This window comes from Typopeltis vanoorti, chromosome 2, assembly GCF_054136105.1.
Source record: "Typopeltis vanoorti isolate ZY-2024b chromosome 2, IOZ_Tvanoo_1.0, whole genome shotgun sequence".
Taxonomy (NCBI): Eukaryota; Metazoa; Arthropoda; class Arachnida; order Uropygi; family Thelyphonidae; genus Typopeltis; species Typopeltis vanoorti.
Genome location: NC_143550.1, coordinates 90,955,321 through 90,982,025, shown reverse-complemented (window position 1 = coordinate 90,982,025; position 26,705 = coordinate 90,955,321). Strand labels below are relative to the sequence as shown.

The 26,705-nt window shown below is 36.1% G+C and overlaps 1 protein-coding gene across 4 annotated transcripts in view; it reads left to right on the top strand.

Annotated features, from left to right (window-relative positions):
• The window catches only part of LOC150109246 (uncharacterized), a 149,800-nt gene that overhangs the window by 71,738 nt on the left and 51,357 nt on the right, over positions 1-26,705 (top strand). For all 4 annotated transcript variants that reach the window (XM_090406709.1, XM_090406710.1, XM_090406698.1 and 1 more), the window contains 2 exons: positions 3,989-4,179; positions 21,036-21,188. In XM_090406709.1, coding sequence (XP_090262835.1) covers positions 3,989-4,179; positions 21,036-21,188 — 344 coding nt within the window. The remainder of the gene's footprint in view (positions 1-3,988; positions 4,180-21,035; positions 21,189-26,705) is intronic.

The following is a 26,705-nucleotide window of genomic DNA, read 5'->3' as shown; positions in this document are numbered from 1 at the left end:
AACCCACACACACAGGCAGATACATTCACAAACTCTCCCACCACCACCCCTCTCAGCAATATGGCATTATTAAAACTCTTACCAAGAGAGCCCACAATTTTTGTTCCAGTGGAACTGCCCTCACTACTGAGCTTAACCACATACACAGCACTTTCCTCTCCAATGGCTACAGTGATCACAGTATCAAAAAAATAATCAACTCCTCCCCCATTCCCCGTCCTTCTCATCAACAAGATTTTAAAAATGCCATCACCATACCCTACATCCGAGGCACATCCGAAAAAATAGCCAAGATACTAAAACAGTACAACCTACACACAGCATATAAGCCCCACCACAAACTTGCTACCCTTATTCGTTCTACGAAAGATCAGCTCCCTCCTCTCTCTCTCTGCCTGGAGTTTACAAAGTACCCTGTTCCTGTAAGCTTGCGTACTTTGGACAGACAGGCAGATCAGCATCCATCTGTCTAGAGGAACACAAGTCGTACATCTTCAAACACAACTATGGCCATTCAGGCTTGGCTGACCATGTTTTGGACACTACCCACAGGGTATCATGGAAGAAAACCACCATGCTCCACCACAGCAAATTCAAGAAAGAGAGACTTTTCTTAGAAGCAGCAGCAGCTCTCAAAAACCAACCAAATCTCAATAAATACGGAAGCTTAATGCAACCGAAGATTTGGGAAACACTCATTACCAGAGTTCCCACCTTACATTCCAGGCCACCTACTACTGCCCTTAGAGGGCGCTCTGCCTAGATAGGACTTTAGTGTCACCCACGTGGTTGGGCTTAGTATTGTTTGTTTTTTGTGTATATGTTACATTAATTGTTTTTGTAATCCCCGTAGATGTCCTAGTGACTAGGACGAAATATAGGAAGTATTAAATTCTATTTTAATTCTTTTTGAGTGTTGTAAAAAATCCATTAAGCCTCCAACATGATGTCCTCACAGCACTTAAGCCTCTACACACATAGCAAGACCAGAGTGGCTGTATTGGTGAAACCGGATGTAGTCCTTGTGTTCTGAAATTCTGATATTTGCTGTCCTGCCTGTTTGGCCAAAGTAGGACAGCTTACAGCTGCAAGGGACCTGGTATACACCAGGTAGGTCTAGGGAGGAAGGTTGGTCTTTAGTAGAGCGGATAAGGGATGCCAATTTTTTATATGGTCTGTAACAAGAAGTTAAGTCATGTTTTTTAGGATTTTTGTAATTTTTTCCGAGGTGCCTCGGATATAGGGTATGGTGATGGATTTAGAGTAATCCTTGTTGTGAGGGAGGGGGGGGTTGTGTTTTTGGATTTTTTGGGGGGGTAGCCATTGGCTGAGAAAGTGTTGAGAATGTGGTTTAGTTCTGTGGTTAGGGCATTGTCATTTGAACAGATAAGTTTAGCCCTGTTGTGTAGTATCTTAATGACTCCATATTGTTGCGAGGAGGGGTGGTGGGATTGTTGGTGAATGTATCTGCCTGTATGGGTGGGTTTTCTATAGACTGAGAAAACCAAGGTTCCATCAGGCTGGTGGGTGACTAGTGTGTCTAAGAAAGGAAGGCAGTTGTTTTTTCCCTCTTCCAGGGTGTTGGTTGTTTAAGTGTGTTAAGGAGAGGAGTGCATTGGAGCCATGTGGCCAAATAGCGAACACATCATCAACATAGCGCAGCCAAATGGTTGGTTTTTGTGGGGCAGAGGCAGAGTTTAAGGCTTTCTCTTCAAAAGCCTCCATATAAAAGTTGGCCAAGGGTGGGGAGAGTGGAGAACCCATGGCTGTCCCCTCTATTTGTTTGTAGAATTTTCCTTGCCAAACAAAATAGCCCGAGTTCATTGTGTACTGAAATAGGGCTGTGACATCGGGAGGAAATTTAGCTTGGATTAGCTCTAAGGAGTAGGACATTTGTGAATAAACGCTGTCCTACTTTGGCCAAACAGGCAGGATAGCAAATATCAGAATTTCAGAACACAAGGACTACATCCGGTTTCACCAATAGCCATTCTGGTCTTGCTGACCATACGCTGGATACCTGCCATAGAATACAGTGGAAGAAAGGCACGATAATACACCGTAGTAAATACAAATATGAAAGGCTTTTCATGGAATCAGTTTCAGCCCTAAGAAACAATCCAACCCTCAACAAATTTGGCTGCATGAGACTGCCTCAAATTTGGGAAACCTACATCAGAAGACCTTCAGCTTATTCGATCAAGAATACCAACATTGCCCGCTAGGGGGAACTATTAGGACTTTACGAGAAATAATAGCTTCCTGCTTCTTCCTCACTTACTGTTAGTTGTGCCTGCATGCACGTGGCTTTTTTTAAGTTCCTTGAAAATGGCAACGTGACATTGCCGAAATATTGAAGTATATTAAAATTTATTTTAACGTATATCCTTGTTTACATTGTAATTTCCTTAAATTATATAGTAAAAATGGCTTAATATTTACTGAGTAAAAAAAAAAAAATTGCTGATGAACTTTTCGATAGGTTTTTATATAATTGTGTAGGTTTGTTTTAAATATTTCCATAAATGCTGCTTGTTTTGAATATACCTGAGCATAATTTTGCAAAGTTTCAAAATATACTACTAATGCTGTCTACCAATAATTGTCTGGACACTCCTCTTATTTGAAGTAAAGGAACATTCTAGGTTTGTTAATAACATAAAAACCGGTGTTCAGCTAGTAGGAATGAATATTTCATCTTAGCAGTTGAATACAGGTGGTATCGCAACACAATGTGAACTAAGTGACTTTGAGAGAGGTGTCATCATGGGCTGTCAAATTGGTGGCATATTCATATGTACCATTGCCATTCAACTGGAGCATCCAAAATCAATGGTTGGCAACGTGATCAACAAATGGAGACATTCTGGTATCACTTGTGCAGGAAAATACCCAGGGCAGCTGCTGAAAATGGCTGACAGGGACAGGTGGGTGGCACAAAAAACTGACTACAATCGGCACAAACCATCTGTGATGAGTTCCAGAGTGCCAGTAATATCATAGTGAGCACTAATACTGTATGAAAAGAACTCCATTTACCGAGTTTCCACAGAAGAGCAACAGCACACAAACCGAACATCACAACAATGAACAAGGCAGCTCGTCTGACCTGGTGCAAAGAGCATGTGAGCTGCTCTGGGAAGTGGAGGCAGCACACCCACACACATCCTGCTATCAGACTAAAAACAGGTGAACCTTGATTCATCGCTCCAGAGTACTGTTTCACTGTCAATTCTCCAGCTCACATGCTCTTTGCACCAGGCCAGATGAGTCACCTTGTTCATTGTAGTGATGTTGGAGTGAAGAATGAAGGTTCACCAGTTTCCAGTCTGAAGGCAAGGTGTGGAGGCAGCCTGGTGAATGCTTGTTACCATGGTGTGTTGTACCCACAGCAAAATTTGGTGGTTGAGGAGTAATGGTGCTAGGTGCATTCAGCTGGTTTGGAGTGGAACCACTGGTCATTATCCACGGTTCCATGAAGGCAGCTCAGTACCTTGATATTCTAGATAATCAGGTACTGCCTACACTGTGGAGTTGACCAGTTTTTATAGAATGATCCCATGTTACTATCAAAACGACAATGTCCCATGCCACAAAGCTGCAACTGTTATGGAATTATATGAAGGGATGGGTGTTAAACGACTGCCCTGGCCTGCGCAGAGTCCTGACCTCAACCCCCATTGAACACCTGCAGGACGAATTGGAGTGGCGATTGAAGTCCAGAGCAGAACATCCTTGATCTGTCACTGAATTCAGATGCTTTGATGGAGGAATGGAGACAAATTCCACCTGATGTCTGTCGCACATTGGTGGAAACCCTCCCTCAAAGGGTGCAGGAGGTGATCAAAACCATAGGTGGACATACCTGATATTAGGGTTCATCTGCTGGTATCAATTATAAATTGCTCAAGTGTCCAGAAAATTATTGGTAAATAGTGTATATACTGTGTGTTATATGCTGATATTATAGAAAATCTTTATATTTTAGAATACCTCACTTGAATATTTGAAGAGCAAAGATGCAAGAAACTATGATGCAATAGTCACTCTGCCAGCAACAAGTGATGTGCAAGGCATTGCCTTACCACCAGATGAAAATGATCAATCGCAAAAGATATTCCAGTCTTCAGATTTTATTTCAGATGAAGTATTGGAAGATTTGGCAATGAAAAATAATGGGTAGGTGGCTGAAGCCCATTATTAAATTATGGTCCAGTACTTTGTTCTGATAATTTTACTTAGTATTTGGAATTCTAGTTTGTAACACTGAGCAATGAACTGAAAATGTTTTGTGCCTTGAAGTGAAAGTTGGTAGGTTTGAGTATTTTTTTTTTTTAATGTTCTAAATCTAAGTTCTAAGTTACAATTGCATTTTCCAGTTTTTTAGCAATCACAACCACATACTGATATATACTCATTGCAATTTATATGAACCATGAATGAATTTGCCATTGAATCTCCAAACCTTGGAGATTCAATGGCAGATACTGAAAAAAACATTTATTGATTGATTCAACCAGAGAGGCATGTAATGAGGTTATCTACAAGGATAGAAAAATCAGAACTCTGGTGGACTCATGAAGTTAAACAAGCAGTCATGGAAAAGAATATAACATATCAAAAGGTCCTTGCAAGTAAATTAGCATGTATTTTGAGAGAACATAGAGAAAAATGTAAGGGAGCGAAGCAGAATGTAAAACTAGCTAAATAACAGGAAGGTGGTAATTATCTAGAAAGGTAATTTAGTGGCAAATGGATAAAAGAGTACTGTAAAAGCAATCAGATGATAAAGATGACATAAAAACTGAAGATAAACATATTCTAGCTGTCTGGAATAATTACCTAGAAAGGTAATTACAGTAAAATCTCTCTTAACCGGCAATACCAAAACAATGGCACTTTTGAAGGTCTAAATTTAAACCCAAAATTTAAGCCTGTGAAATAATAAAAATATGCAATGGGGCTTGCATTCTGGAAAGATTTGCTGAGCAATGTTCATGATATACACCAGGGGTCATCAAACTTCTTTGACCGTCGACCCCTTCAAGAGTTTCTTGACTTTTTATCAACCCCTCTATTTTATTATTACGTAATTATAACAGGACAAGCAAAAAAGACGTTAATGTGAGTTTTTAGATTGTTTATTTTATAGTTACTGTGTTTATTGTATGTATAATATAGTATATATTATTATATTACTTTTACTACTACTATTACTATCACTAGTAATATCACTGGTATTACTAGTGATATTAATAAACTACTGGTATTAAAATCGCTGGTATTACTACCAGCCCTGCTAAACTCTTCAACATAGAGAAGTTTAGTTCGTGAATGGATAACGACTGGATCATAATATGTATGTTGATGAATTTTAGAACATTACTCACTTGTATGTCAATGTGCAAAAATTAGACTGGGATCAACACGTGCGCGGTTCTTATTTACTTATACTTACACGTATTCAATCTCACTCCTGCCGCGCCGGCCGGGCAAGAACCACAAACATCCGTTTATTGGTAAATACGTCATTCTAGCCCACTTGATTGGCCTCCATAACTATTTTCATGACCTTGCTCCATCTTACAGGTCCTATTCATGTCACTGTTCCCACGATTCACTCTTAATTGTGTTGTCATTCAGGATGGAGGTAATCCAAGTTAACTGAATTAAATATTACCCATACAATGATGTCTTATATTTTTCTATTGACCCCTGAGCCCGAATCAACCCCCTAACAACGTTATATTGACCCCTTTGGCGACCACTGGTATACACAGTGAATTTTTAAAGCTTTGGCGAAAATCTTGTAAGCAGGCATTCGAAGTTGTTATGTTATGTCGTCACACTAAAAAATTTACAACTTTCATGTGATAATACATACTGTAATTTTTAAATGCTGTTTAAATTTGATTTTATGAAATATAAAATTATGTGTATGTTTTAAATTTTAAAAAATCCGCACGAATTTTGATGTTATTTATTTAATTATGGCCGGTAGATCGAAAAACACGACCAACGAATTTCGCATGCTACAATTTCTACACGTCATCACAAAACATGAACAGGTTTAGCTCGAAATATATATTCAATTATCTGGCAAAATCTTGTATCTGGAATCGGCGAAGTCCCATTGTTATGGGTTAAGAGAGATTCTACTGTACTTAATGAATGTAATTACTAATTATATTCATTGAGTAAATAGAAAGGTAATTGCTAAATGAATCAAGTAATGGTGGTAAATAATGCCATCAAAAGCAGAAATGTGGAAAGGCAGCTGGAATTGATAATATTCAACCAGAGATGCTCACATGTGGTGGTCTAAAAGTTTTATGGTGGCTGTACTGCATAATTTAGAAAGCCTGGTCAGAGGGTCAATGATTGGAGTAAAGCTCTCATAGTACCTATCTATAAACGGGAAATAAAACAATGTGGGTATTAGAAGAATTTATATACTCACTGTTCCAGATATGATTTATGCAAGCATACGTGAGAAAAAATTCTTCCTTTCCAGGCTTATAGACCAAGTGGCCTGTTCCAGACTCAATTCCATCTTTTTAAGGGTCTTCCTCTGCATCGAGTAACTTTTGGGTGATTATTTAGAATTTGTTTAGGTATTCTGCTTCTATTCATTCTCAGTATGTGTTCTTTCCCTTTTTCTCTATAGCAAATAACTATTTCATTTAGGGAGGTTGTAATTCCAAGTTTTTTTCTGATTTTGCTGCTTTTTATTTTGTCCATTATTGTGACTCCTTCAGTTCTGTGCAGAAATTTCATTTCAGATGATTCAATTCTTCTTTCATCTGCTTTTTTTATTGTCCATATCTCACTGCCATAAAGTAAGGTTGGTTTAGCTACTGTATTGTAGATTCTTATTTGTGTGTGTTTTTGTACATAATTGAGTTTAAAAATTTTATTTATAATGCCTGTTACTTTTAAAAAGTTTGATATCTTTGGTTCTATATTAGCTTCATTTTCATATGACATTGTGCAACCTAAATATTTGAATGTACACCTAAACCTCTTTTTACGTGATAGATATGTTCCTAAAAATTTCACACAAATAGAATTCGCGTAAAAAGAACTACTGACTCCATAGAAAAAGTGAAGATTGGTTCCAAACCTGAAATATAAGCAAAATAATGAAAAAAACAAACATTAAATTCGTTAGGATCATAAGATTTTTATTTACATTTCATTGAGAACACACATACATATAATGAATTTTAATAACTTTAAAAAAAAAACATATTCATTTCAGTTGTTTGCTAAGGATTCTATAAAAAAAATTATGTTATTCGCTATCAGTTTTTGACAATAAACGCGAAAGCTTTCATTTTCGTGAGACTGTAATAGTGATGGTATTATCGTCATCGACTTCTGCCTCAACTTGTGGAATTATTCTTGTCATGTCTTGAACAAAAGTACCACTGGTTGTTTCAGTAGTTTTAAGTATGAACTTAGTTATTAATTGCTGTGTTGATGCTTTATATAAGTCGCGATATAGTAGTAGATCTCTCTATGAAGACATTAACAACTTAAGCTCACGTGAAAACTTCCCAGCACGTTCTTCATTTGAATAATGTCGGGCAGAATAATTGCCTAAATTACTGGCCAGTTTAATACCTTTTTTTTTTAATTATATCAGCAGTAAAAGTAGGATTATCTTGATCATTATTATTAACTTCTTCTCTTTCAGGAGTCTTAGAAACAATCTTCACTATTTCGTCTTCGCTAAGAGGTTTATCAATTAACAATTCTTCGATATCTGACAACGTAAGATCATCGAATCCTTCTCCGCCAATTTCACATGCCAAACTTATTATATTGGGGAATTCTGCAATATGATTGAGGGGAACAGGAGCATTCTCTTTAACACATGCGGGCCAAATAGCTTTCCAGCATGCATTCATAGTTTCTGGTCTCAATTCAGATAACGATAATCGAACCTGATCAATACAATCCATAATTGAAATATTTTTCCACACATCCATAACTGACAGTGTTTCATCATCATTTAGCTTGTTCAAAACGTACTGAAATGTTTGTCTGACATAAGGTTTTAAAGTCGCAATTATACCCTGATCTAGAGGTTGTAGCAATGATGTGGTATTGGGCAGCAGAAAAAAAAAATTGCACATTTGGGTGTTCTATGGCAGGATGACCGGGTGCATTATCAAGAATCAAAAGCAATTTAAATTCGAGACCCCTGTCATTCAAATAGCATCTAATTTCTGGGCACAAAATGTTTGTGGAACCATTTGGTGAAAATATCAATGGTCACCCAAGCTTTTTTATTGGCCATCCAATGAACTGGCAATTTTTGAAAATCTATGCCTTTCATTGGCCGTGGTCTTAATGATCGATTTATGAGCAGTGGTTTTAACATCTGATCTCCTAAAGCGTTCGAACAAAACTTCCGTCAACTGGCATTCTTTTTTGTACATTATCTTCTATCCACATCACTAAAGCTTTTTTTGGCCTTTTTCGAGAACAACATTTCTTGAGTATGATGATAATTTCACGCTCGATTTTGTACCAGAACATACCGCTTTTCTAATAGCCTCTCTTCATTTTTTCTTTATAGATCTGACAGTTGATTCATGCACTCCAAAATGCTTATCCACAGCTGTCCCACCTTCCCTAGTTTGAAGACTATCTAAAATTTGAATTTTTATATCCAAGGAAACGGTTTTTTTTTGTTATCGGCAATATCGTGTGAGGGCTGGATTAAAATCTTCGGTTAATGAAATGAAAGTTTGAAAATTACATATAGCTTATTTATTATTTCTTGGCAAAATTATTAATTTTATAACACTAATTTTATTTTGATTTCATTTAAAAAATGCAAATGCAAAAAGTGCGGTAACTGTGTTGTCTACTCAAACACCAAATTCAAACTGCTAAGAACTGCTTTTTTATGCGCAGTCAGTTATGTGATTCTGGGAATTCCCAATAAATGAAATTTGTAAGAATTTAGAATTTTCTTAATTGAAACGAGAATGCACTTTAGGTTGGTCATGTAAAAGTGAATAAAAATCACGTAAAAAAAAAAAATATTTTTGATATCCCAATTTGCGTAACTCCGAATTTGCATAAAAAGAGGTTTAGGTGTATTTACTTGCTCTATTATTTTGTTGTTTATTATGATTTTGCTTCTTATTGGATTAGCACCTTTGAAGGCCATGACTTTTGTTTTGTCTGTTGATCTGATAAAAATAATCAGATCAACAGACAAAATGTTTTTGTTTTTATCAGATTATTTAGACTGCATAATGATTTTTGTAGTTCATCTTCATTGTTTCCAAGGATTATTTGGTCATCAGCAAAAAGAAGAGTAGCTAATCTGGTGTTACGGTTTGTCTTGAATCCTCCTTCATTAGTTATCTTGCATTCTTTTATGATTTTATCTATGTATATATTAAATAAAACCAGTGAGAGAAGGCAACCCTGACTTACTCCTCTATTTATTGGTTTCCAATTTGATGTTGAATTATTGTACTTCACAGATATTTTATTATCTTGATATATATTATATAAGGCTCAAAGTAGAACCTTGTATAATATATATCATATTCTTCTAGGATTTCACATAGTTTTTCTCTGTGAGAAAATTCTTCTAATACCTTATCTAAAGTAGTTTGTTATTTCATATTCTTCTAGGATTTCAGATAGTTTTTCTCTGGTAATTTTATCAAATGCTTTGGTGAATCTATAAAAGCTATGTGTGTTTCTGTGTTCATTTTTCTGTGTTTTTCAATTAATATTTTTAACGTAAATGCACAGTCTATGCAAGACCTGCCTTTTCTGAATTCATTTTGTTCTTCTGTTAATTTTGGATTTACCATTCTTCTTCTGGTTCCCATCTGCCATACGGCTGCGGGAGGGTAGCTATAAGCTACCATTCTAGGGAGAGATGATTATGAGCAAGGTGGTTTCCCGTTGCCTTCCTTGCTGTAAGTATTTATGACTGTAACCTGTGTGTTCACGGGGCCGGTTTGCCTGCTTGCGGGATGAAAAACCCCAGATAAATTGGCGGAAAAAACCCTGCTGCTCACGCCCAAGACCGGCTAACTTGGCTATGGCTGAGGAAGATCCTTAAGCTCCTCATGTCGTGGACGGGAATCGAACCTAGGACACTCCTTCCCCAGGCATATGGTTGCGAAGCGCAAAGCCACTAGGCTAACCACGCAGACGGATCTACCATATGTTTAAGTTTATGTGTTAAGATTTTTGCATATACTTTATAACAGGCACTAAGTAAGCTGATTCCATGATTATTGTTACAATCAGATTTTTGTAGATGGGGACAACTATTGCTTTGGTCCATTCTTGTGTGCCATTTTCCTTCTTTCCAGATCATATTATAAAAGTTAAGTAACCTGAGTGAGAATTCAAGTCCTGCATATTTGATAAGTTCCAAGTTTATATTGTCTTCTCCTGGAGCATTTCCTGTTTTGCTTTGGGTTAATGCTTCTGCTAATTCTTCTAGAATGATGTTTTCCAAGTTATCCGAGATGTTTACAAAGGGTAGTTTTCTGTTTTGAATGTTTTCATCATACCATAGATCTTGGTAGTAATTTTGCCATGTTTCTGTTTTAATGGTATTAATATCTGCTTTTTCTCTAGTTTCGTTACTTAGATCTTTGAGGATTTTATGTACATTAGGTCTTTTGAGCGTACTGTCTTTCTCTAATTTTGTTACAAAATTGTTCCATCTGTTTCTGTTTATTCTCCTGCATGCTGCTTTTGCTATTGCTTTTTTTCTGATGTATTCGATTTTTGATTCTATTGTTTGTCATAGGTTGAGCCAGTTTTCATATGCTTTTTTCTTTTCTTCAATAATGCATTTAATTTCATCATCCCAGTCCCTAAGGCCTCTTTTTCTTTGTTCCTAAACTTTCTTTTGCAGCTTTTGTTATTATGGTTTTTAGGTTTGACCATTCTTCTTCTATGTTCTGATTTTGTTTTATACTTGTCATCCAGTTCTTTATTCTTTTTTTGGTACAAGTCTTTAATACTATTGTCTTCCAAAAAGTCTAACTTTGAAGGATTCAAAATTTCTATTTTCCTTGTGCTTTTTTGTTGTTTTCCATCTTGGTTCCCATTTTATTTTTCCAATTAAAAGGTAATGATCTGATTCTATTTCAGATCCTCTGTAAACTCTTGTATCTATTATCATTTCTGATATTTTGATATTGCTGATTATGTAATCAATAATGCTTCTTGTGTCTCTTGCTTCCCAGGTGTATCTGTGGATGTCTTTATGTTTGAAGAAGGTGTTCATTATTTTAAGGTTATTGCTTATAGTAAAATCTCTTAATCTATTTCCATTTCTATTGCAGTTAAGTTCTCTGATAGGTCCTATGTTTGGTTTATATGGTTTCTTGCGTTGAGATCACCTATTACCAAAATGTGATCCTTAGGATTGGTCTTATTTAATATGTTCTGCAGGTGGGTGTAGAGGTTTTCTGAGTCCTCCTCTTCAAGTGCATAAGTTCCATTTACTGTCATATAGCCTCTATTTTAATTCTCATTTATATTATTCTATCCCTCCAAAAGTTGTAATGGATTATATTGTTTCTAAGGGATTTATGTAGAAAGATCATTACACCAGATTTAGCTCTCTTCTGCTTTTTCCCTACTGTATATATAGATATAATTTTCAGTTTCGTCCGTTCCTCTCTGCTTTTTTTTTTTTTTTTTTTTGGATTCTGTAATTACTGCTATTTTTACATTTCTTTCTTCTAGTGCTTTGTCCAGTTCTATGATTTTGGGGTGGATACTTCTCACATTCCAGGTGGCTGTATTCCAATAGGTGTATTTCTACTTTTTTTTTTGTTTTCGATAATTTTCTTCTTGAATCCTTATTCCAAGCCGGTTCGTTACCAAAAAAGCCTGTCCATTTACTATTCATGAGTCTTTTTAGTGGGTTAAAATTTTGACTAAGAGGGTTACTGGCCATCTGCAGTCTAGCTTGGTGATAGGGCTGCAATCTTGAGGCCTTCAAGCTTGCCTTAAAGTGGTAGGAGAGAATTTTAAAGAAAAGACAAAGAGATAGAGTAGAGATAGAAATATAATAACCCATAGCCCTTGATTACTCTAATAGCATTAGGGTCATGAGTTACAAGAGTTGTGCGAGGAATGCCATATAGGAAAGATTAAAGAGCAAGGGGGGGCCTACCTCAAAGAAGAGGGAAGAGAGAGAATAGACCCAGCTATGGGACCATGGAAAAGCCACTTCCCTTGCTATCAAGATGATAGCCCCCTGTTGGTCCACGAGTCCTTATTCAACATATTCGGAACACCCCACCTTATCTGGTGGGCTCCCCTATCTGCCACCCAGGCGACGCACTCTCTAGAGATTACAGGATCTTCCAAGAGAGACTAAAAAATTTTAAAAGGGAAATGTAGACAGGAAGTATACAGGCCAAATAGAGGTTGCTAGGATCAGATATTTGCTTTCATGGCAATATAGTAAGCATCTGTTTTTAATGGAAAAGCCTTTGCAACAAGGTATTAAGAAAAGCTGTTCAGAATGCTACAATTAGGGTAAAAATGGCATGTTATGTTGAGAAATATGTAGTCTGTAAATGAATTGGAAGTCAGCAGTTGGAATTAAGCAGGTACAGGAAGATGGTTTTGTGTTAAGTCAGGTGTGAGACAAGGGTGCACATTATCTCTACTGTTCATCTGCATGGATTACACAGATTTTCAAGTTTTTCTTTATGCAGAAATTATACTGTTAAATAAATCCAGTACAAATCTTCTGCAGGACTTCCTAACTAAATTGAATAACTGCTGTAATATATTTGGTATGAAAATTAGCATTTAAAGAAACAGACTTTGAAAATAGCCATGAACATTGAGAACACACAAAATATTTCAGCTAATTGGCCACAATTTTTAGTGGCAAATTAAATATGGAAATAGACAACAGATTTAGGAAAGCTGGTATGGTAGGAAGTCATCTAAATAAATTTATATGGAATGAGAGTGAAATTTGTCCTAACACTGAAGTAGAGCACTATACAACACAGTGTTCAAACCAATTTTAACTTAATGATCTAAGAAGTGGTTTAAAAAAAAAACACTTGATCAAAGACTGGAGACTACAGATAGAAGAATTCTGAGAAAGATAAGGGGAGTGAACAGATGACGAAATGGCAGAATCATATTAAAAATTAGGATGCTGTATTATGAAGGAACTTTATTTTAATGTTTTCAGAAATGTGGAAGTAGAGCTAATCTCTGGTGGTAATGTTACTTTAACAGAATGGGGAAAGAAATGTTAGCAAAATAGGTATTTGCAAGGATGGTAGAAAAATACCCCAGAGGAAGATCAAGATATAGTTTGCTTCATACCCTACAGCTCTTCTTGAACTTTTTCCACTTGTGACCCCTTTTCACCTGAGAAATTTTTACATGACCCCCATTTTGCCCTAGAAATTTTTATGACCCTGGGTATGGAAATTTTTACACAACCCTGGGTCTATACTTATATAAAATAGGTATACAAATCAAACATTTACTGATAATAAATCGTAAAGAAATTTTTTTTAAAACAATTCTTTGGTATACATATAATTTTACCATTTACATAAAGAATTACAAACAATAGCCTCAAATCTGAATTATTTTTGGTCGTTGCACATTCAGAAACCTTTTACTGTTGCCAAATTTTTCGCATATATGCAACCCATGGTTTAAGAAGCTCTGCCCTAGAAGACCAAAATATAAAATCTGACAATGTTGGAGTCCTGATGGATAACAAATCACTGGAAGAAAATTGTCAATAGAAGTTAGTTCTGCATGAAAAGTTTACATTAACACTATTGTAATTTCTTGTACATCTCCCACTCCTGAAGGTACATATCAAGAATTTTATGCTGATTATTATAATAGTTTAGCAACTTTGAAAATAGATATATTTAATGATATTTAGAAACCTGGGTTGCATATAAACATTGTTCAGTTTTTGAAAAAAAAGCAACCACGTGTTCTGTATGTGTTAACTACTACAGAAGATTTTCACTACAGAGACTTGTAAGGACCACAAAATGTGATTTGTTACAATGCTGTGGTAAACAAAATTCATTATATCTATGGAGATTTGGTAGGCTTTTCCGTAATTTGTTATAGTGGTGTTTATTATAATGGGTGTCAACTGTAGTTTGGGAACTCATTCTTTTCTGTGAATAAGCAGTCTTCCCATGACTTTTGTTTTGCTAGTTTTGCATAGTGCTTCACTTTCTTACAAATTTTTCTGTATTCTCTAAAATCACAAGCCAACTTACTTGTTAGGAACTTTCGATATACTTTCTCCTTTTCCTTAACGACCTGTTTAACTTCTCGAGTGTGCCATGGAGTTCTGATTTTCCTGCCCTTGTATACTATCTCACTACATGCCTCTGATTGAACCATTCAATGTTTTCTTCAGAATTTTCCATTGACTCTCCAGGGTTTGTTTCTTGTTTTCAAATTCTTTCAATTTTTCTTCAATAACATTTGTGTATTTCAGTCTACAGTTAACCTCTGTATACCATCATATGCATTTAGGATATCAGCAGCAGTTCGAATTGAAGGAAATACAGGAACATGGCTCGATGTAATATCAAGGGTAAGACAAGAATGCACATTTTCTCCACTCTTATTCATCATGAAAGAATGCAGCATTAGGCCTGATATTATAATTTGAAATGTCAAACTTAGCTCTTTGCTTTATGCCGATGATGTTGTACTCCTAAACACAGCTAATGCAAGTCTCCAGGATTCTCTAACTAAATTCAATAATATCTGTAACAAATTTGTCATGAAAATCAGCAATAGAAAGACCAAAACTATGAAAATAGGTAGAACACATCAGCTGCATTCTGAATAGGGAGCTTATAAAACAAGAAATATTTCAGCTATATAGACAATTTTTAGTGAAGATGGCAAGTTATATCTGGAAATATACAACAGAATAAGCAAAGCTAGAATGGTTGGATAACCAGCTGAATAAATTTATAAGAAATAAGCCAAAACACCAAAATAGCAGTATACAAGCCAATGTTCAAACCAGTTTTAAGTTATGGATCTGAGAGTTGGGTAAGAAACAGAACACATGATAAAGAATAGAGACCAGAGATGTGAAAGTTCTGAGAAAAATTAGAAGAGTGAACAGATACATCAATGGCAGAATCATATTAAAAATGAAGACATTAGAAAGGAACTTGACATTGTTAGTATTCAAGAATGTGTGAGCAGAGCTAATCTAAGGTGGTATGGCCACTTAAATAAAATGAGCAAGGAAATGTTAGCAAAACTGGTGTTTGATGCCAAGATGGCAAAAAAGAGACCCAGAAGATGACCAAGATGTAGGTGGATTGATTCAGTCAGAAGTGCCTTAGTATATCATGAAATGGTTAGATATGACAATATTGGAGTACTTACAAATAATAGACTAATTTGGAGGAAAATTGTGGATGGAAGATTAATACATGAACTTAATCATGTAGCACTGACAGAGTAGCCCAAACATCCCCTGAGGATACGTATCAGGAAATTGATGAGTTTACCTCTTGAAACTATTCAACTTGGATTTGACAAATGGAAATGAGACCTGGGTTATCTTAACTGCAATTTAAATTAGCATAATTAATAGCTCCACCATTCTATGCTTTTGTGGTATTCTTGGATATATACATGGCAAGACCACAAAACAAATAAAGCAAATTTACAAGAGTTAATATAAACTACAGGGTGATCATAAAGTCATGCATCCCAGAAGTAACACATCTGTTTTGAGGTTAATTTCAAGTATATAAAAAATGAAACAGCTACACATGCAGGTTATAATTGGACCTTTATAACAAAAGAATAGAACCTCATGTTGAAAGTGGTCACCTCCTTTGCTGAATGCAAACTCGTGCTCTTTTTACCAGGTTTGATGCCACCTTGTGAAGCACCTGCACATTAATGTTTTCAATTGCTGAGAAATGCTCATATTTAGTTCATTCAGTGTGTGTGTGGGGGGGGGGAGTATTCTGATAAACAACTTTGAGATACCCCCAAAGGAAAAAAATGTGGTGATTTTGGAGTCCATGACTCTTAAGAGATGAGATGGTCACTGAAAAATTCTAGCAAGAAATGTACAGTACTATTCGACATGTGGCACTGTCCTTGCTGGAACCAACAATGGCATTGCTGATGTCAAGGAATCCATAAACTGTGATGATGTCTTGGTAGTTGGAACTATTTCAAACTAAATGGGTCCCACTATGTGACAGCATGATATCACACACCAAACTCCAATTTTTTTTTTTTTCTCCGCATTCCTTTAAAGAAGCCTTTAAAGGAATGCGGAGAACCGACCAGGGCTTCTAACCTAATGTCCAAACCTCACCTTCTCGTGGTGCACCCTGTTGGGTATCTACTTGGATACTGAACGAACGAGGATGGGCTGGCAATTTAGGATTTAGCCGACCAAATTGTATTCTTATTGGTTAAACCAAAATAAAAAATGATGGTACAAAATGACAAAATTTCATGCCGGCTGGGACGTCGCCCAGTTAAAGGCCCCCGTTGTTTTTGCCAGGGAACCAGGGTGAACAGCGAAAAGTCAGCTACTGGAACAAATCTGAAAACAAACCTCAACTCAACATCACCAGAGTTAAAGATCGGTACTATCAACGTAAGAAGCCTGAAGTGGCAAAGAAATGGAGCTAGCTGAGGAATTAGATAAGTACCAGATCGACATAATAGGGGTGACTGAAACAAAAAAGACAAAAACTGGTGAGATCTTTCTGAGCAATAAATACAAAATGTTATATTCAGGCAATGACAATCAAGGAAAAGAAGAAGTAGCCATAGTATTCGACACAAAATACGAGGCTAATCTTCTTGAATGGCAGTCATTCTCAAGTAGAGTAATGTGGGCAAATATGAGAATGGGGAACTGGACAATGAGACTTATTTGTGCCAATGGTCCCACAGAAGATTCTACTTAGGTAGAAGTAGAGGTATTTTTTGAGGCTTTAGAAAAAGCAACTGACACAATGAAAAAGGAAAAGATGGTCCTTGTTAGGGATCTAAATAGCAGAGTAGGAAATGATTGTCAGACATACAAAAATATTTTGGGAAAATTTGGAGAAAAGAGCAAAGCTAATAATAATGGCAAATACCTGTTGGATTTCTGCTCAGGGCATGGACTGGTTATTTCTAACACCATGCTCCAACACAAAAATGTGCACAAATTCACATGGTGTTAGGAATAACCAGTCCATGTCCTGAGCAGAAATCAAAGTCTCATTGACTATGTTATTGTTGATAGTGATATTTTCTCCCTGGTGCATGACACCAGAGTGTACAGAGGATTTGAAATTGGAAGTGATCACTATTTAGTCTTGAGCAGGATGAAATTGAATTTCATATTGAAAAGAATAACATGTAAGAAAGTTTTAAAGTGAATAAAAGTTGAGCAGCTCTCAGATATGAACTGTAGACTAAAATACACAAAGATTATTGAAGAAAAATGAAAGAGTTTGAGAACAGGAACCAAACCTTGGAGATTCAGTGGCAAGCCTTGAAGAAACCCCTGATTGATTCAGCCAGAGAGGCATGTGGTGAATTTGTCTGCAAGGATAGAAAAATCAGAACTCCATGGTGGACACAGGAAGTTAAAGAGGCAGTGAAGGAAAAGATGAAAGCATATCAAAAGTTCCTGGCAAATAAGTCAGCTTGTGCTCTTAGAGAATACAGAGACAAATGCAAGAATGCTAAACACTGTGTAAAACTAGCTAAACAATAGTTATGGGAGGACTTTGGCAAGAACATAGAAAATAAATATCAAGAAGGTGATAAGATATTCTGGAGATTGTTGAAGAAGCTTAGAAATAGAGGAAAGAGTGCTGTAAAAGGAGTTAGAGATGATAAAGGTGACATGAAAACAGGAGAAAAAGATATCCTTAAAGTATGGAATAATTACTTTGAAAAACTGCTAAAAGAAACTAGCAGTGATGATAGCACACTGATAAAAAAAAAAAACACTGACCATGCATGTAGTTAGGAATACATATCCATACTTGAAGTAGTAGAAGCCATCAAAGGCTTGAAATGTGGAAAGGCAGCAGGAGTAGATGATATTCGACCAGAAATGCTGAAGTATGGTGGTATAAAAGTTACAGTGGCTGCACTGCATTGTTCAGAAAGCCTGGACAGAGGGACGAATTCCCGATGATTGGAGTAGAGCTCTAATAGTACCCATATATAAAAAGGGAAACAAAACTGAATGTGAGAATTACAGAGGTATTTCCCTACTGAGTGTTCCTGGCAAGATCTATGCAAGTATACTTGAGAAATGATTGAGAAGAATTGTGGAAGAAAAGCTTGGTAAAGAACAAGCTGGATTCAGGCCAAATAGAGGCCGTCAGGATCAGATCTTCACTTTACAACAAATAGTTGAGAAAGCATGGGAATATAACAAAGATCTGTATTTAAGTTTTGTCGATTTGGAAAAGGCATATGAGAAGGTGCCAAGAGAGAAGCCATTCAATATGCTACAGTTATATGGTGTCAATGGGGCATTACATCAAGCAATACTTAGTCTTTATTTGAGTTGTAAGTCAGCAGTTAGAATTGAAGGAAGTACAGGAAGATGGTTTAATGTTAAATCTGGTGTGAGACAAGGATGTACATTATCCACTCTGTTATTCATTATCTATATGGATCGCATTATGAAGGAAAGTGGTATTAAACATGATATCAGAATTGGAGATGTTAATGTCAGCTCTTTGCTTTATGTGGACGATGTTAAAATTCTAAATAAATCCACTACAAGTCTGCAAGATTCTCTGACTAAATTGAATAGCTGTTGTAATAGATATGGTATGAAGGTCAGCAATAAAAAGACAAAGACAATGAAAATAGGTAGAATTGTTGAAAATGTCAACTGTGTTGTGAACTCGGAACCAGTGGAATAAGTAAAACATTTCAGCTACTTAGGCATGATTTTTACTGAAGATGGTAAATTAAATATGGAAATAGACAACAGAATCAACAAAACTGGTATGGTGGGAAGTCAATTGAATAAATTCATATGGAATAAGAAAGAAATTAGTTGGAACACTGAATTAGCTGTATACAAGACAGTGTTCAGACCAGTTTTAACTTATGGATCTGAGAGCTGGGTCAGAAGTAAAACACTTGACCAAAGACTAGAGACCGCAGATATGAGAGTCATGAGAAAGATTAGAAGCGTGAACAGACTGCATCAATGGCAATATCATATTAAAAACTGCTAATCTCAGGTGGTATGGTCACTTAAACAGAATGGGCAAGGAAAGATTAGCAAAACAAGTGTTCTCTGCCAGGTTATCAGGAAAACGACCCAGAAGAAGACCAAGATATAGGTGGAGTGATATGGTACAAAGTGCCTTAGATGATAGAAATATAAGATCTGATAATATTGGAGTCTTGACAAGTAACAGACTGATTTGGAGAAAAATTATAGATAGGAAGTTAGTAATGATGTAAATTTTTCATGTAATACTATCATATCCTGTACACCCCTCATGGGGTGTACAGGATATTGTCCAGTTCCCCATTCTCGTATTTGCCCACATCACTCTACTTGAGACTGCTTGCCATTCAAGAAGATTAGCCTCGTATTTTGTGTTGAATACTATGGCTACTCCTTCTTTTCCTTGATTGTCATTTCCTGAATATAACATTTTGTATTTAGAAGACAATATTGAAGACTTTTGTGTGGTATATTATAGTTTCCTCTAAGAAGAAAACAGTGCTGTCAGTTGCAAGAGACACTGTTGTTAAAATTATCGGATAACTTGAAACTCATTACACCACTCCATTCACTAACCTTTGAGTACAGATGCACTTTTATTTTCCATCTTCCACTGAATTAATAAATGGACATTATGGGTGTTTTGGTGTTACCATCAGCAAACTGACAAACTGGTCTTGCCTGAACTGTCATTTTAACTCTTCCGAATTACTCATCAGTCTGTTTGCACTCCCATCTCTTGAAACCATATTGCTATAATATTTGCACTATGAGAGTGCATTATCATGGTGAATAATCATCTGAGTCATTTTCACAGACCTGCTATAGCATTGGCAACATAACTTTGTTCAGAATATATATGTTTAGTGTTAATTTTTCTGGATTTAATGACTAGTCCCCCCCCCCCCCTTAATACCAGTCCCACTGCACTTAACAGATGGAATGACATATAAGTTTCTGGCAGCTACCATTCTCATGTGTTCATCTGATTTGAAGAGTGTTTTTGTGTTTCATAGTTTGGACTCATAACGCAGCTTTCTAGCAGTCTATTGTCTAGTCATAGTGAATTCTACATATGCTGAAAGTTGAACCCATACATCATTTGTGATAATACTTACCAGTCGTCTATAGAAACGACTGTTTTTCACTATGTAATGTGGCACAAACTTCTACAGTCAATGCCTTGAACATTGTAAATATTTGGTCCAGGGATATGAGACTGCTGAAATTTGCATTTCAACAATTGGTTCTCTTTCCTTGTTTGTGGTCTCTACTGCGTTTCATGTTTCCATTTTTTTTTTTTTTTTTTAAATTAAATTAACCAATTTTAGATGTTCCAATTTCCTTTAGTGATACCAAATGATTGATGACTAACACAGTTGCATATAACACTTTGCCAGAAGACAGTAAAGCCACACCTCACTTCATCCAGTTTTGTACTTAATTAGTTATTAAGGAAAAATTGGGTGTTGCATAATTTATGGAGCAAAGCATATGTATAATCACTTTCTCCCAGTCATTTCATAGTGAAAAAAAGTGAAATTTATTATGTGAATTTTGGTAGATTTCAGCACTTAGCAGAAAGAATTTTTTTTTTGTTTGTATTATTTGCTTAAATATACAAATAGGTAAATTTTTGTTTCTATCATGTAATTACATTCATGAATGTACATTGTGAACTAAACACAAATTCTTGAAATTCATGAAGTTATATACAGACAGAATATTTTAATTATTTATTACTATATATTAGGTTGCGTAACTTCACCAAAATGACAGGACATTATCGTGAACGGTTAAAGAATGTGAAAAGCAACCACGAAACGTTCAGACAAATATATGAGAACTGGATTTGTATTTTACAGAAAGAACTTCAAGAGATGCAAGCTGCAAAAGATAAAGAAAGGTAAGAATACACCAAGGGAATGTTATTTATTTTAGTAGGAATGATACGTTTTTGCTTCTAAGTTCAAATTGTGGGATTTCCCAAACTGTGAGATTATCTTCCTAAGGGACTTTAATGTCCATAACACAAACTAGCTCTTCTACTCCAACTTTAAAGATCAAACCAGAAGGAAATTTGAATAATTTGCAATCTGTCATGATCTGTCACAAAAAGTTAACCTAATAACCAGAATACTGGGTGATCCTCATAATTTTTCTAACACTCGACTTTTTCTTAACTAACTCTGCCTCCAAATACACTGTGAATGCTGGCTCTCCCTTTTGCAACACTGACCTCAATCTTATTTCAGTCTCTGCCTCTACAGATCATTCATCCTACCTGCCAATCTCAGCCTTGTATATTATTGTAATACAATTGTGCCAACTGGGATGACTTATGGAATTTTTATGCCTCTTTTCCATGGTTAGATTCAAACATGATTCTCTCCTGATTCAAACAATCTGCACTGAACTAATAGCCAAAATAATTTCCCTGGAATGAGAGCCTTCATTCCCCACTCCACTGCAAACCCCCCCCCCCCCCAGCATATGTTTTAAATTAAAAACTCTAGCTTCTCATTCATTTTACAAACAACCAGTAACAAGTGTAAAAAAAGTTATCCAGAATTCTAAAGCAGACCATAAGAATGAAATGTAATAAACTTGCCTTCTGCTCAACTGGCAGCATTTGAGCCTTCTAGTCTTTCTTGTCATATGTTTTTACCATATCTCCAAAACTTAAATGAAAATTCTTGTTATATTCCCATGATTCATCTGTCTAGCTAAAAGTGAATTTTCTGATCATGACAACCTGTTTTGGCCTGAATTCAGCTTGTTCTTTTAGAAGTTTCTCTTTGATAGTTTTTCTTAACTCCAAGTATGACTGTGTAAATCTTATCTGGAACATTCAGTAGGAATATTTTTGTAATTCTCACATTGTTTTATTTTGCTTTTTTTTTTTTTTTTTTTTTTTTTTTTTATAAATGGGTATTATGAGAGCTCTGCTCCAACCAATTGGAATTAGATCTTCTGACTGTGCCTTCTGAATTATGCAGAGTAGACACGGGAAAACTTGTATACCTACATATTTGAACATTTCTGCTCATGTATCACCAATTCCAGCTACTATTCCATATTCAGGCTTTTGATAGCTTTATCTATCTCGAGTATTGATATATCCTGAAATTATATCCTAATGGCATTCTTTTTGAATATTTTCTACCAATGTTTTATCATTACTTGTACCAGTCTTTCAAAGCCTTCAGATATTCAGAATATTATTATTATTTATGTGAGTACTCCATGGAGTCAAAAGACTCATCATGAGAGACCCACTTTATCCATTATCACAATACCTATCATACATCTCCTTAAACCTATTCACTGTTTGGGGTGCTCATGACCACCTCTGGCAATCCATTCCACTCATTCCCCACTCTCCAAGTAAAGAATCTAGTCTGCACACCCTTACTAACCACTCTTAGACAACTTTCAAGTATGACCCCTTGTTTTTTTTTCCCTACTCCCCATGTATTGAAAAATTTCTTCTGTGTCAGTCTTTAGAATATCTTTAGTGACTTAACAGTTTCTATCAATGAATCAAAAAGAAGGGCTATGACAGCAAACGATTCAATGCATAGGCTGTATAGAAGGAATGTTTTTTAGTAACTCGCTCACATTCTATGACAATGTTACCATTGAACTAGACAAGGGGAATTGATACACCATGATACTTTTGGATTTTGCTAAGGCTTTTGACAGAATCCAACATGACAGACTGCTGCATAAATTGGAGAAAATGGGTTTGGGTTATACAACCTTAGCATGAATAAGAGGATGGCTGACTGACAGATATCAAAAAGTGGTATATGGGGGATCTGCATCTGCAAGGTTTAAGGTAACAAATGGTGTACCACAAGGATCAGTGCTTGGTCCACTGTTATTTAATCTGTACCTTAATGATATTGGGAAGGATTTGACAAGCGACATAGTTATTTGCTGATGATGCAAAGATAGGCAGGGTAATCATGAATGCTGTTGATATGCAGTCCTTGCAGAATGATTTGAATAAGCTGGAATTGTGGGCATGGGAAAATGGGTGTCAGTTCAATGTCATTAAATGTAAAGTCATTCACTTCGGCATGATTACCTATCCAATGTCATATTATATTGGCAGGATGAGGCTAGGGATCTTGGGGTGGGTGTTAACAAATAGGAAGTTGAAGTTCAGGGGCCATGTGGCAAAGATTGCAAATACAACTTAGAAGATAATTGCAATGCTCAAACGTTCACATGTAAAGATAAGGATGTTATTTTGCCTCTTTACAAGGCCTTGATAAGACCTCACTTGGACTATTGTGTGCAGGTCTGGTCTCCGATGTGATTCTGATATATTGGAGAGAGTACAAAGGCGAGTGTTAAAAATGATATCAGGATTGTGGAATACTGATTATGAAGACAGGTTGAGAATTTGTAGATTGCAGACACTAGCAAATAGGAGAAAGAGGGGGGTGATATGATTGAGACTTACAAATAGCTGAAAGGGTCATACAAGATTTCAATTTATAGAGAGTGGGGAAAGGATGAGAGGGCATCCTTGGAAGCTGAGAATGAAGGCTGCCAAGAAGGGTGCAAGGGCCAGATTTTTCTCTCAGAGGGTGGTGCGTGAATGGAATGGATTGCCATTGGATGTTGTGAGTGCAAGCAGTGTGAATGAATTCAAGAATAAGTATGATAGCTGGTGTGTGTAGTATGTGGCCTCCCTCGATGAGTCTCTGATTCCCTGGAGGTCTCTCTTAATAATAATAATAATAATATCCTTCTCCTTCACCTGTCAGCCAAATTCTGCAACCTACATGCACCCTCAGTCTGTGCTCATAAGAAGCATTCTACAGACCTTTCACTAGCTTGGTCACTTGTCTCTGAATCCTCTCCACCACCACCCGATCCTCAGTAAACACAGGTGACCAAATATTATTATTATTACTACGGGCAACTCCAGGGAGTCGACAGACTCGTCGAGGGAGGCCCTAACATCATGTCAAGAACAACTATTTGACATTCAAACAGTATCTATCATACCTCGCCTTGAACTTATTCCATTCATTCACCACTGTCCAAGTAAAAAACCTAGCTCTAACACTCTTGCTAACCACATTCTTGCCCAGCTTCCATGCATGGCCCCTAGTCCTCCCACCACCAGTCCTATTCTCAAAAATATCTTCTGAATTAATCTTATAGAAACCTTCCAGTAATTTGAATGTCTCAATTGTATCACCAATTTTCTGCCTCTTCGTAGTAGCCAACATGTAGTTGAATCATAGCTTTATAAATGCTATGATTGGACTGGATGTTGGATAATATATCTATAATATCATTATAGATATTATATAATCATTTGTGTCACATTACATCACAAAGTAATTGATTGATATAAAATAATCCATATAATTGTTTACTTACTGAATGAATGTAAGAATCCAAGAAAGAAGTTACAATAAATTTAAAGCACGCATTGACAACCCCCCCCCCCCTTCTGTCCAGGTTTGTTTTGGATACCAAAGTTAACAGGCTTAAAAGATTTTATGCTGTGTAACAGCTCATGTGACATTATCATCAGTGTTCCAGTAGCATCCTTCATATCGACTGTTTTTGTGATACTCATTAATTTCAGTTTTACAAAAAGTATAGAATGTTGAACAAATGTAGTAATAACATGCTTCACAACACTTCAGTATTTATATTGCTCCTTGCACTATTATTGTGTAGGGTATACAGATTTGATATACCTAGAAATTACTTTTTTGTGTTAAATAATATCTAGATTTTTTTAAACACTTTCATTTGAAAATTGAACACAGAACTGCTAATGCAATAATGAACATTTCAGAGTTATTAGAAATCTTAACTTTATGGGAAAAAAAAAGGTTACTAGATGTTTAATACCGACATGCATGTATAATATTTTAAATAATGGCTTTATACATGTAAGAGAAAACTAAATAGAATTCATTATTCGGATATACTTTGCTCAATATATCATGAGCTTCATTCAGGGAAAATGCAGAAGAATTGGCTGACATTTATATTATGAACACAAGTATGAGTCATATAGCTCATATGACTCATACTTTCACATGTCTCAGTTGCATATGTTAGGAGGAAACACTATTAGAGTTGAGAGAAAATGTGAAAATCTTTTCTGTTGGCCAAGAACCCAAAAGATCTCAAGTCATATTTGCTACCCTCTAATGTTGTAAAAAAAAATCCAAAATTTTTGGAAAATTAATGCAACCATATTTGTTCAGGTAAGGAGAATTCTTCATAGCCATGGCCGACTCAAAAAATAATCTTTCGGTTCTGTAACAACTTTTAAATAGCACATTTGTTTTCTTCCATCTAATCCTGTGTGAAGTGGTGTCCAAAGCATGGTCTGCCAGTCCTCACTTGTCATAATAATAGTAGCGAATGTATTTTTTATGTTCTTCCAGGCAGATGTTAACCAATTTTCCTGTTTGCCCATAGTAGGCCAAGTCACAGGGAACTTCATGCACTCCAGGGTGTGCTAGAGGATGAAGTTTATCCTTAGGTGAACGGATCGGAGTTGCTAGTTTCACATGAGCTTTGAATGTGGTGCGAAGGGCCATGTTACATCAGTTTTCTTTAGCTATCTTTTTTTATGCACCTCTGATATAGAGAATAAAAATTGTAATGTTGTGTTCCTGTGTATTAGGGGAGGGAAGGGTAATGAGGCTATGTACTATTTTATCTATTTTGTACAAATTGTAGCTGTTGACCAAGAATGTATAATGCAGATCTGTGGACAGAGCCTTATCATTAGAACAAATGGCTCTGGCTCTCTGTGTAAGTGTTTTTAAAATGCCATACTGTTGGACTTGAATGATGATATGATTGTTTATGTAGGAATCTTCCTGCATGTGTTGGTTTTCTGTAAATGGAAAAAGATAGTGATCCATCTGAAAGGCAGGTGACTAAGGTGTCAAATGGTAAACAGTTATTAGATTCTTTTTCTACTGGAAGTGGATTTTGCAGTGTTGGCTGTTTAGGTAGGTGACAAATGCATCCAAAAGTGTCTTGTCCATGGGGCCAAATGCCAAACACATCATCAGCATAGCATAACCACACTTGGGGCTTGTATGTAGCTGTGGTAAGCACTTTGTTTTCAAAGTGTTCCACCTAAAAGTTTGCTAAATGGGGGGTGAGAGGGAGGGGTCCCATAGCAGTACCATTAATCTGTTTGTAGATTTTTCCTCCCTATGTAAAGTAACCTGCATACATAGTAAATTTGAATAATTCAAAGATATCAGGGGGGAATTTAGACTTGATTAAATCCAGAGTGTCTATAAGTGGTAAATTGGTAAATAAAGAGTCAAAACTACCTGTTATGTCTGAATTTTTAAGGATATGATTTTTAACTAGTGATATGAAATGGACTGAATCTTTTTTTTTTACAAAAGTG